The sequence below is a fragment of the Sceloporus occidentalis genome, unplaced genomic scaffold (genome assembly GCF_023333645.1).
Source record: "Sceloporus occidentalis isolate IW3139 unplaced genomic scaffold, rSceOcc1.0.p SCAF_46, whole genome shotgun sequence".
Lineage (NCBI taxonomy): Eukaryota > Metazoa > Chordata > Lepidosauria > Squamata > Phrynosomatidae > Sceloporus > Sceloporus occidentalis.
This window is the reverse complement of record NW_028317026.1, coordinates 1,436,751-1,450,177: the sequence shown is the minus strand read 5'-3', so window position 1 is coordinate 1,450,177 and position 13,427 is coordinate 1,436,751. Positions and strand designations below refer to the sequence as shown.

The 13,427-nt window shown below is 41.1% G+C and overlaps 1 protein-coding gene across 2 annotated transcripts in view; it reads right to left on the bottom strand.

Moving 5' to 3' along the window:
* LOC149289307 (nephronectin-like) overlaps window positions 1–13,427 on the bottom strand; it is a 45,982-nt gene that overhangs the window by 3,008 nt on the left and 29,547 nt on the right. For both annotated transcript variants that reach the window (XM_089490739.1, XM_089490740.1), the window contains 6 exons: window positions 11,423–11,542; window positions 10,794–10,913; window positions 10,439–10,573; window positions 9,656–9,778; window positions 7,297–7,818; window positions 196–288 (listed from right to left, as the gene is read on the bottom strand). In XM_089490739.1, the coding sequence (XP_089346865.1) occupies window positions 196–288; window positions 7,297–7,818; window positions 9,656–9,778; window positions 10,439–10,573; window positions 10,794–10,913; window positions 11,423–11,542 (1,113 nt within the window). The remainder of the gene's footprint in view (window positions 1–195; window positions 289–7,296; window positions 7,819–9,655; window positions 9,779–10,438; window positions 10,574–10,793; window positions 10,914–11,422; window positions 11,543–13,427) is intronic.

The window sequence follows — 13,427 nt, the reverse complement described above, 5'->3', positions numbered from 1 at the left end:
ACTTGGCAATGTACGTGCTGAAGGGAATCCCAGCAAATTTCGCTCTCGGACAGGCACAGGTTTGGATACGGACATATTTTCCAAAGACTCATTATCAATGTGGCCATCTTGGATAACACACGGATTTATATACCACAATCATATTTTTAATAACATAGAATGGCAGGTGGTCTCTGCTTCAAAGGCGAGTAGTACCTGGGTCGTCATTGGCTTCATACTCATCCGCACTTAGTCCCCTTTCCACCTCAAATATATCAAAGAGATTATTTTGGATCCCTTGGCGAGGAACTGCAAGAAAAAGACGCAACATTGGGTTTACTGTCCCAAGGAGTTATCTTATAGCAGAAAATAAATATATGGGGCTATAAAGTATATCACTTTAACCCTGAGGAAGTTTATTAAGTTAGGTTGGTAAAAACAACATGCATGTTCAATCTAGCTTGTAGCTTCTAGTTCATGTAATGGTACCAGTTTTAATAAAAGTAGCGCATTTGTGCATACCAAGAATGCCAATCTCATTCAATTCTGAATCAAAAGGACCGGGCAGGTTGGGTTATTCACTCTTAGTCTTCACATTAGGGCTGCAACTAACGATTATTTTAATAATCGATTAGTTGGCCGATAATTTTTTCGATTAATCGATTAATCGGATAAAAAAAAACAATATGCACATTTTTAGTTTATTTAAAATAATTTAATGAACTGGATGTTAAAAAACAACTTAAAATTTACATTAACATTCTTATTTTGTTATGATGTAATAAAAAAACAATATTTTCAAAGTACAAAAACCCAAACACAATATTTATGAAACAAAATAACCCCAAACATTCTGAAAAGAGGTGGACTATTACTGTTCAAGAAACTTTGCCCCAGCCCTGGCACTTTGCACCCAGCACTTTGCACCCAGCACTCAGCACTTTGCACCCAGCACTTTGCACCCAGCACTTTGCACCCAGCCCTGGCACTTTGCACCCAGCACTTTGCCCCACCCCTGGCACTTTGCACCCAGCACTTTGCACCCGGCACTTTGCACCCAGCACTCAGCACTTTGCCCCAGCCCTGGCACTTTGCACCCAGCACTTTGCACCCAGAACTTTGCACCCAGCCCTGGCACTTTGCACCCAGAACTTTGCACCCAGCCCTGGCACTTTGCACCCAGCACTTTGCACCCAGCACTTTGCACCCAGCCCTGGCACTTTGCACCCAGCACTTTGCACTGTGCCCCTGCACCCAGTCTCCAACTCTGCCCTGCACCCAGCCCTGCCCCCACATTCTGCCCTGCCCCCACACTCACACCCTGCCCCCACACTCACACCCTGCACCCACTCTGCCCTGCACCCACACTCACACCCTGCCCTGCATCCACACCCCCACTCTGCCCTGCACCCAGTCTCCCACTCTGCCCTGCACCCCCACCCCCACTCTGCCCTGCACCCAGTCTCCTGCCCTGCCCCCACACTCACACCCTGCCCTGCATCCCCACCCCCACTCTGCCCTGCACTCAGTCTCCTACCCTGGCCTGCCCCCCCACCCCCACTCTGCCCTGCATCCCCTGAAACCCCACCCCCACCCCCGCGAATCGCTCTGTGCGAATGGAGCCACTCGCACAGAGCGGTTCGCTCTGTGCGAACGGAGCCACTCGCACAGAGCGGTTCGCTCTGTGCGAACGGAGCCACTCGCACAGAGCGGTTCGCTCTGTGCGAACGGAGCCACTCGCACAGAGCGGTTCGCTCTGTGTGAACGGAGCCACTCGCACAGAGCGAACCGCTCTGTGCGAACGGAGCCACTCGCACAGAGCGATTCGCACAGACATGAAGAATACTTACCTCCGGAACGCGTCACATCCGTCACGCAACTAAAAGAAGGCGGAGAGTGCAGAGCGTGTAGCGGAAGCGGGGAACGCTCGCGGAGGTAAGTAAAAGGAGCCAACAACGAATCGATCACTCGATTAATCGATAACGGAAATCATCAACAACGATTTCCGTTATCGATTATTATCGATTTTATCGATTCGTTGTTTCAGCCCTACTTCACATTATTAGCTACTCCCGATATATATTAAAACCAATGCACTGTTGACTAGAAGAATTCAGAGAGATGCAGAGTTCCTCATTTGTCTGGTGAAGGCCACAAAACGTGTATTGACCCTGCAAACGCTCTGCAACTTGAGACAGTTATTTCAGGACGTTACTGGAGTGCCGAAAAATGGTGACGTATCCAAATTGCATTCTCTCCCTGCAGATCCACATTACTTAATGCCAGCCCTTCCTATCCGGTGATAGATGAGATTAATCAGGTATTACGTTATATGAAACAGCCAAAGAACTTTGCATTCCATTGATTCTTAAGAAAGGATTTTTAAGTCGGACATTCTATATGGCTACTTCTTAATCTGGGAGGTCACTGTAAAAATCCCATACTTTTCAATCGCAGGTGCAAAATGGGGCGGCAGGTTTACAATGCTGAAATGCGTGGAATTCCCACACACAATGCTACCCAAAACCCTATTTGTAAAAAAAGATGTAATTAATCTCACTAAAAGAATGTGTTGTGTTACGTAACACGTGTGAGAAGGTCACGCTGGTCGGCACTTATGTGTGTTTGCAGGTGTAGAGGTGGCAGGTCGTTCCAAGCAAACCTAAGAGAGTTCTCGCACTGGAACCAAACAGAACATTCAGTTGCTAAGGATGTCTTTAAATAATATGTTCTACGGGCCAACGCGGGTCTGATTTCAGCTTTTTCCACCTTCTAAAATAAAAGGCTTGAAGACATGACTAATGTTGCTGTCCTTTAAAAAGGACCTACATATGTACCGTGTTTCCCCGAAAGTAAGACAGCGTCTTACTTTCTTTTTATCCCTAAAAGCCCCACTATGTCTTACTTTCGGGGTATGTCTTATATTGGGAAAAAAATTTCGAATTTAATGCTTTCCTACCTTTCCTTTCTTCTTTCAGCTTCTTTTCCTCCTCTTCGCCAGTTCTTGTCTCCTTCCGGGTCAGAGGGCACGGACAGCGGTGGGCGCGGCTTCAGTGTTGTGCGCCGGGATCTGACAAGAAACCCCGGCGCACAACAGCTGTTGCCGCGCAGATCACAAGGGAGCGGTATCGGAGGTCATTAACAGACCTCCGGCTCCCTTGAGTGATTTTAAGCCGGGTTGAACCCGGCTTAAAATCACTCAAGGGAGCCGGAGGTCTGTTAAAGACCTCCGATACCGCTCCCTTGCGAGCCTGCTCCTCCAGCGGCGGACATTACTGTCCGTCTCTGGAGGGGTGCCGGGTGCCGCAGGTTGGCACCCCCTGGAGTGTGGCGCCCTGTGCGGTCGCACACCCCAAAGGTCGGCCCTGCTCTAAGGGGCCGGCCTTAGGGGTCTGCGGCCGCACAGGGTTTAAATAAAAACATCGGGGTTTTTTTTCAACTTTATTTAACATCCTCCATGTTAAATAAAGTTAAAAAAACTTTATTTAACATCCTCCATGTTAAATAAAGTTTTTTTTAACTTTATTTAACATGGAGGATGTTAAATAAAGTTAAAAAAAAACCCCCGATGTTTTAATTTAAATCCTGTGCGGCCGCAGACACGTAAGGCCGGCCTTGGTGGGGACTTCCCGGCCCCTTAGAGTGGCGGACCCGGTCGCAGGTGCGGCGGGCCTAAGGGGCAGGCGCCCCTTATGCCCTGCGTTAATGCGGCCGTAGGCCGTAGGCAAATCCCCCGTGTTTCCCCGAAAGTAAGACATATGTCTTACTTTCGGGGTACGGCTTATATTAGCTCACCCCTCTGAAACTCCCGATACGTCTTACTATCGGGGGTGTCTTACTATCGGGGAAACACGGTATCACTTTCAGCAAATGCTCACATTGCTTAACAATGTGATGCATGATTAAAATCACCTTCTTCTTTCTTTAATACATCTGACCAGTCTTTAAAAAATATTCGTACCGTCCAATATGAATACTGAATTATATTGTTATATAAATAAACACATTTACTTGATTAAAAAAAAAAATACAAAAAAATACAAAAAATAGTCCAATGTCTGATAATGTTACTATTATTATGTATTACTATTACTGTTGTTGATCCAAAGAGCGTAAGGAACCCATTGATGCATTTTCACTTTGGGGTGTTCCTACTAGCAGTCACTTCTCCCTTGGGTTTTTTTCCCCCTATAACCTCAAATAGATGTTTGGGGGAGGAGGTTGCCCCATAACCTCAACCTCCCAGAAAACAGGGCTTTTAACTGCAATAAGTAGTATTGAATTCATTTACATCAATAAAATGTTTTCACTTTGCTCCAAAAAGCTTAGGTGCATACATATTTTTGTGTCTATGTATGCCACTCATACCCAATAACAGTGACTTTAGACGTTACATTATGTCAACATCCACTTAGCAATCAACAGTTTTAAACATCTATTAATATATATATATATATATATATATGTGACAAAATGTTATTGGTATTAAAGCAAAATTTATGTTTAAAATGTTTCACAGGTTCCATATAGATATAAATCTTAAATTGCAAGCGGTCCAGCTGCATATTAAGGCAACGCATAATATAACCTATTGATTATCGCATAATGGAAAGCAGTTACCGCGAGTAGCAGTATTTCTAGGAGAGCAAATTTCAAGGATGGAGGGTTGGAACGTATACACAAAATGTGTAAAAATAGGAAAAACTTTAATAAATGTCCTTGCTGCAACTGATAAATAGGGAGACACATTTACTCAGAACGACCTGTGAGAACAAAGAATCCATCTTGCTGCTGACATGAAAAATTATGCACACTGACAAGCAAATCAATTTTCTTGTCTGCTGTCCAAATAGCGAACACATTGATTTAGATCAGCCTTGAACCCGATCCGATGAAACAAGAAGATTTTGATAAGTGTTCCCTTGAACATGACGTTTGGTTACACGCTTTAAAATAGAAATATATTGTGTCGCTGCTTATAGAACACTATGTATTATTTTAATGTTAAACAGCTTAGCACGCTTGGCACACAGGTGGTGATCGAGGTTAAGTATTTAAGTAATTTTGGGTGCAAAACGAATAGTCATCAGCAGTGCTAAGAAAGCTAAACTAAAAGAACAAACAGTTCAAACAATGGAAATAAAATACGGACCAGTTCAGAGGCAAATTGTGGCAACATTTACATAACAATGTCTTGTTTTGAAGTCCTCTCTTCTACTCAACCTCCCTTAGAATGGCTCTCTAAACTAATTGCCTTACACTATGGGAAAGAATACACTCCAGGGCTGTTTTGTAGTAAAAAAGCACATTGGAGCAAATCTTGCGTTTGTGAAAAGGCCCTTGAATTTCAAAGGAACTACAATATTCTTTGTAACTCATAATTTCAGTATATTTCTATTCTTTTTACACATAGAAAGTGGGCATAAATATTCTTTCACAAACCACTGTGTTCTGTATGTTCATCCTTGCGGGCTATATAGTATGTAACATTATATATGCTCAACAGAAGCCCACTAATGACCTGAGATGGACATGGAGAAATGAAGTCCTAGCAAACTCTGGAAGCAGATCCATAAATCTTTCAGTGGTGACAAATCTGGTCACTTTTGACCACTTTTCCAATAATTTGTTCCAATTGTTTTTGTTATGAGAAGGGAAGTGGTTATAATTTTTTTTTCATCACAAATGAATAAGATGAGATGAGATTTCTGGCTCTAAAGCTGTGGGCGATAGATTGTAAACCATGCCTAGGCAAAAGCTAAATGTAAGCATTTCCAAAAAAATTAATCCATTTGTACTTTCGGAAAAAGCTAAATTTAGAATTGGATCATCTTGCCAAACACAACGTTCATGGAATTACATCACAGCGAAAACAAAACCATTTTTGGAAGGAACTACTTTTTTTACTTGGATGATTAACAACACGGCGTGATGGGATATTGTCCAATCCCCTGTTCTTGGACCCTTAGAGTTACTCCCTGAGCCCTAACTGGGGTTACCAGGGTTTGCTCTGCGTTACTCCCAAACAACCCACTGCTGGAAAAGGTATTCTTCAGATAATGCATTAGTTTGCTTATAGTATAAATAATATAATCTTTTTTAAAGAACCTCAAATCAACAATAGATTATTGTTAAGCTATACAAATATGCACAGTTTTAATATATAGCCAGCTGCAATTTTCTCTTTTTTGGCAAAATGTTCTAACCGGCTTCTGTGTATAATATGCTTTAGAAAAATGCGGCACATCTGACACAAGGAGCACGTGATGATTATAATCCAAAACTGCAGTCACGCATCACAGGCTGCAAACAGGCCACAATGTATGGATCTCTCAGCTTCAGCACAGGCATCCCAGTAAGAAACTCATTAAACTACTTGACTTCAGGCATAGATACACAGAATTCCTAGCCCGTCTGCAGCCCTGCTATAATCTATACATTTACTAATCAAATATTTAACTAAGATGCCTCAAATTACAATCAATTAGATGAAAAATTAACAAGGAACTCTGATTCAGAACTGTATAAGAATGGCATCCATGGGATGTACCAAGGGAAGCTGGCAACCAACCAGTGCATCTATTCATGTTCCTCCTAAAACCAGCACTTCCCAATGCCCAAAGAATCCACCATATCCCATTACACTGCAATAGGCCACTCACATATGTATCAGCATCACAGTGTGCAGAATGTAGCATTTCATTTGGGATTCTTGACTTATTATTAGAGGTTCTATGTATCTGTTTCACTCTCTGCAATGCAATTAAATCGAGTTACATGGTAGAGGACAGCATCGGGATGCGGGTCCCACAGGACCCGTCAAAAAACTTGCAAGTGCAGGCGGTTTTTCGAGTGTTGCGGGCGGGAGTCCAAGTAATCCCACGCCCTCCTACAAGGCAGCCCTTCGCATTGCTCGCACACAGCGTCCCTTCTCTTGTTCCGCCCAGGAATTTACGTCACATGACTCTGCTCCGTTCCTGCTTCCCCTTGGAACAAGAGAAGAGACGCTGTGTGCTATCAACACAAAGGTAGCCTTGGGGGAGTACACGGGAAATCTGCAGTTCTGTGTATGATTAGTATCTGTGAATCAGGGAATGAAATTCTTCACTATCTCTAAAAGCTGTGATTGCGGGAGTTGGCATGATTGGACACATATGTTGCGAGAGCGGGCGGGATTGGACACATGTTGCTGGAGCGGTCGGGAGTAGAACACACGTTGTGGGAGTGGGCGGTAATGGTCAGAAATTCAGCGGGAGCGAGATTAAGAAAACAGTCCTGCGCAGGACTCTATTACATGGTAAAATTGAGGATACTCACTAAACACATCCCCTCTTGGCTTCTCTGGCTCCAAGTGAATCCTGTTATCTTCAGGAGCTTCAGTGGCTATTCTCTCTGGTGCTTGAGTAGTCCTGGGTGTTGTTGTTGTTGTACGTGTGGTAGTACTGATTGTCGTTGTTGCTTTAGGTGGTGGCCTTGTCACTGGTTGTGGTGGCAGTCTTGTCACCAGTTGTGGAGGTGGCCTTGTCACAGGCTGAGGTGGTGGTCTTGTTGAAGGTTTAGGGGCTGGTCTTGTCACAGGCTGGGGAGCAGGTCTTGTTGCTGTTTTGGGTTGTGGCCTTGTTGTGGGTTTTGCTGTTGTCCTGGGGATAGGCTTTGGTGTAATTAAGGAATATGGTGGAGGCCTCTTAGGATCTCTACCACCAAAGTCTGGAATCCTGTTACTGCTCCCTTCACTACCACTTAGACCGGAGCTGCTCCCCTTTATCATATTCCTTGTGCCATCTTTACCCGGTAGGAAATTATGTGGCCCTGATGGATCTACCATAACTCTGGGTATTGCTACAAATTAAAGAAAAAACAAATTAGTTGGGTTACCAGTTGGATTAGACTATTGCAGTCTTTGTAACAAACCATGTAATATGCTTAAAAACCTTATATAAGTGTAAAGTTTAATATGCAATATGCCTACTGCTTACAAAATACAATATATAAAATAATGTGGTAAATCCACCATGACTACCCCAAACATAACTGGCTATTAGCCACCCAGGGCATGGTGACATGTTTAATTAATTTCCCCTACATGTACTTAAAGTTGTTATATATAACATCAACTGCTTGTCCAATTACTTCATTGTTAAAGGGAAGTTAGAGAGAAGTTAAATGTAAGAAATGTGTAGTTAAGTTAAGACTTAACCTTTATCACGTTTTGTTCTGGATTTCTCTTTAAGGATCATTATGAAGCGGTGACAAGATTAGCATTATATACTACAAATAGCTCATTGTGTTTATTTTTGTAACATTATTTTTATAGGATCTAATAGACTTGTTCCCATTTAATTTTTTGTTTTGTTTTTGGCTCAATTCATTTTGTGTCCTGCCCTTTCGTTTTGTTGGAAATTTAGACGGCTTATTTTGTTTTGAAAAGGTTGTTGCCCAAAAATAGGTCTCTCTTCCACAGTCCTGTCTGTGCCACCTGCATTTCCCCTTAGGTCACTCTGTGTCCACTGCCCTTACCCCCTTACCCCCTAGCCCCGTCTCTACGTGTTCCCCACAGCCTTCTGTGCCCTCCTTACTCTGTCTCTGTACTCCCCCTCCCTTGTATCTGCCCTCCCCCACATGCTTACTCATCCTCTCCAGATATTGTCTGGTCTCCCCTGAAGAAACTAGGAGAGGAGGGTCAGGGAGTGTGTGTAATGTACATACCTGGGAATTCTCCATTACATAAATGGAAAAATCCCAGGGCTTCCGTGGACCTCAAGTTTTGAAAATTCCATCTGCGCTACTGCTGTAGGAGCAGCACAATACTGGCCAAAATAGCAAGCGGTGGCTGGAAGAAAACTTAATGTCACCTCACTCAGTTGCCCTGAAATATAATAGAATCTTGATTGACCACAGAGGTTTGAAGTCGTGATGACCATCGCAGGTAATGTATTGGGCTTAATGGTATACACTTCATGCACATTACACTGTTAGTTTAACCTCTAGTTAGGATTAAATCATATGTTAAGGCAGCTGGGTGGGGCAACATTAGTTTTTTTTAATTTAAGCCACTGTTTTTTTAATTTTGGGGAATCTTATGCTGCCCCTACAGCAGTAGCGCAGACTAACGCTTCATTTAGCATCTTGAGGCACACAAAACACCTAGGTTTTTTATTTTTATTTTATGTAAGAAAGTTTTCCTTAATGTAAGCAAGAATTACTTTACTGATAGGGTAGTCGATATGGGGATCAGGCTCCCAACAGAAGTAGCTTTAGAGGATGTTTTCCTCATCTTTATACCTCTCTGTTATACATTGGTATTTTGGGTGAGATTTTTAAAGATCTTATTAAAAATCTAATTTTAGAGTGTTTTCAGTATAGATACCTCTGACATTGCAGTGGTTTTTTTGGGTTGTTTTTTTGCAGTATCTCTCGCATCTCGGCCTTGATTGTTTCCTGTGGGAGGTTGCATTTGATAATACTTTATCAGCAGCACCTGTTTTATTGGACTCATGGTACCCACTTTGAATCTTAACCACATTTTCTGGGAACATTGCCAAGATGCCAATCACAGAGTGATTACTACAGCAGGCAAACAAATGAACAACTCTTGTTTGCACAAATGAGATCCAATTAAAAGAAACATGCACTTGTGTGATTAATTCATAATTTAAAACCACTATATGTAACATACCTGTGCAGTCAACTCCGTTTCCATGGTAACCTTGATTGCATTTGCACCTGTAAGATCCGGGGGTGTTGTAGCACCTTGCAAAGTTGCTGCATTGATACTCCCCAGTATAGCATTCATCAATATCTGTAAAACAGCACGTTGTGATGAGAATTAAGATTAATAAATGCCCAGACGTAGTAGGCTCCTGTTATACTTTGCAGTAGGATAGTGACACTCCATCCTGTGCCCAGTGGGTGGAAGATTACAATAGTATAAAGACAGAGAAGTGGCTCTGCGTAAAGAAGTCTAAGTAGGCCGAGCCATACCAGACATGTCATTTCTTAAGTGGTCAAGCAAGTAGGTGTCCCAAAGAATTCAAAATAGGTTAAAGTTGGCAACATGAGAAGAAATATTTGACCTTTTTTTCTAAAGGGGGACATTATTAGCATTAATTGATTAATATAAATCCTTAAGAAATTATAGTATGAACTTGAATGTCAAACATACCAGTTTATAACACAACATGAGCTCAACAATACTGAAGACATGAAATTAAATGAATTCTAGTTTAGAAACAATATGAAGACCCTTGAATTTTTCTCCCAGTGTGAGCTTCTGTCAAATGTCTCCATAGTACCTTTTTATTATAATGTGTCTTTTTTTCACAACTGTGAAGTTGTCTTTTACTTGTGTTCATACTACAAAGTGTTTCAAATGATTTTTGGAAATTAACAGGAAATATTGAATAAAAAGCTCAATAAATAGTGTGGCTATAAATGTTGCCCTTCTCCCTTCAGTTCTTACCGAAACATTGGTATTTCCCAGCTACATGTACTAGGTCATATCCAGCGTGGCACTTGCAAATGTAGCTTCCAAATGTGTTGACACACTTTCTAAATCGGGGGCATATAGCTTTTCCTGTTGCACACTCATCAACATCTGGAAAAAACAAAATATATCAAGAGTGAAAACCCATTCTCAGGACAACTGATAAGTAATAGCAGATTATCATAACAGTTTGTAGAGATTCTTAATTTTTATTATGATGATGATGAAATCATCTTTCTTGTATAAAACGTGTTAGAATGAGCAGCCTGGGTGACTGATCCCGTCATCATGTCCTATGTTCACCACTGTGCGTTACCAACAAGTCACTTACCCACGCAAGTTCTTCCATCAGGCCCCAACTGCAAACCTGGGGAAGGACAGCGACATCGGACTTCTCCTTTCACTATGTCACAACCATATTGGCAATTTGCCATGGAGCAGGTTAATGCATCTGCATGGGAGATACAATGTAACTTATTTCAATTGTATTTCTGTTTGGTCGTTGAATGGACTTGTCTATAAATTATTTGTTGTTATACTACTTAAAAAAATGGTTACGCTAACTGGACAGTAAAGACCCATCCCTTTTGCAAGCCCATCACAGTTTTCATTGTCCCATCTACACACAGCTTTTGCACTGGTTTGGAAACCTTCACTGGTCACCAAAACCACATGTAAGAAAATCTTAGCGCATATTAGCTAAAAAAATGTTTTTGTTCTTTCTAGTGGATAGTTAAACATTAACATTTTGCTTGCCATTTTTGGCTAGACCATTTGAAGAATGCTTTATTGTAGCAACACCCAAGAACCCATTTTATCTGTTTCTAAAACATTGTTCCTATTACGTCAAAACTAGGTGACAGACGAATGATCAGTAGACCAAACAAGGCCATCGGAACAAAAGGCCAACTTTTGGTCTGTGGCCACGATAGAATAAAGAAAATAACCCAGTGTACGTACTTGAACATGATCCATCAGGCATGAGCATGTAGCCATTAAGACAATAGCACTTGTAGCTTCCATATGTGTTCATACACCGGTACTTGCAAGGTCGAGGTTTCAAACCACACTCATTCAGATCTAAAATATGTTTAGGATAAAATACAAAACCTTAAAAACATCATATATCATGATATGCTAAGAAGGTGCAGATGTACATATACACATAAAACTACATCATATAATGAGCTATTTTATTACAAAGTTTATAAAAGTGGTCTTTTCACCATACAACCAAAAATTGTTCAACAAGTAGGAATACTTAGTTAATTTGTCCACTAATTGATATACTGATTAAATCACTTTTTTACTTTACACCAACATTGTTTTCTTTTATAAATAATCTCCAGTATTTTACATCTCCAGGCAGTAAGGGCTGTTCAAAAGGTAACATGAAACGATAGTTCTTTTTTAAGCATTTAAAAGGTTTTAAGCAGACCTTCTCTTTTATTATGAGAATTTGTCCTATTATGGAGGAAGTAGCTGAGCGGTCCTGACGTGGATCATATCCAAGGACCCTGATCATGCCAATCCAGAGGGATTCTTGCTCTCTGCTGTTCAAATATGTCATCAAAGCAGTTTTACTGTAGCCCTAAACTATCTGACAAATCTAAATGACCTTGGTGTTTGCGTCTGAATAGTACGTGCCCCTTAAATGTATTTATTATATTTTGGTCGAGTTTCCAACTTTGTAATAAATGTGTCCCATACTGTGTTTTTAGAAACCATCTGTGGTAACAACTGTTGCTGGTAATCTGCCATGGTTTGCGTGCTATTCTTCCCCTTGAATAAAATCTCTTAAAAATTGGGTGAGTGATCATTCCAACTTGAAACTATTGCAGACACTGGATATCGGATGAGGAAAATAAGTAAACATGTACTTGAACAGATGGGAAATACGTTTTGTAGTAGTGTGCAGTTGTACTAAATGTTTTCCTGCTGTCACACTACATTAATGGTTGTATAACAGATTCTAAAGTCTGTAAATGCTTTAAGTCATACGATTAGCAAATTACTAATGGGCTGTTTTTAATTAGATCTCATTGGATTGCACGGAACATGTGGGGCAGCATGATGTTTCCAAAGAAGTCTCCTTGCTATTTCTTTCTTGGCTGACTTATGCTTTTGGCTTGCAGGCTGTATGAAAACATTGGCTTGTATCTCTGTACTAAGCTCAGTGGTCATAAGACTCTGGAACTCCAGTTTAGCCAGAGATAAAAGCCTAGATAAGCACAGATATTAGGTGAATTTGGGTCTTTGATTCCCTGCTCCTTCCCTCATAATTTAATCAAAGTAGAAGGAAAGGCATGTCTGTGTTTGCCAAGCACTTAAAATAAAACACAATTTTCACAAGTCAGACTCAGTTATTTTCCTTTATTACATATTAATACATGCCCTGTCATTTACCCTTTTATCATACACATGGAATGCTGGTGCTAAGTCTGGAGGAGAGAAGTCTAAATATAGGTTAGTAGAATTGAATGCAAACAATGCAAACATTATAAATATATACAGTATATATATATATATATATATATATATATATATATACACCTCTTCACCACATGACCCTTGAGCAAACCCTACCGCTGCAGACTGTAAGCGCTGGGAAAGTCGTCGATCATTGACAAAATAAATGCCTTGCGCAGGGCAACCATAAGACTTTGATATGCACGGTATTCATCACAAGCCCAGGCATACTCACCTGGAAATTTGCAAGTCCTTTAAGTCACGACCTAACGTCTGCAGTGACTATGTGGTCTTTTATTAAGCGCAAATCTGATAATATACCAGACAGCATCCACGCAAGAGTTACTCAATCCATCCAAATCTAATGAGACTGGAGAGTTTAAAACATGCTGGTTTGTTCAGGTGTTGCATACTGCCATCTTCAAGTATTAAATAGTCAACATGCCAGTGATCAGAATGACTATAATCCAGCCCGGAACATTGTGTTTTAATTAAA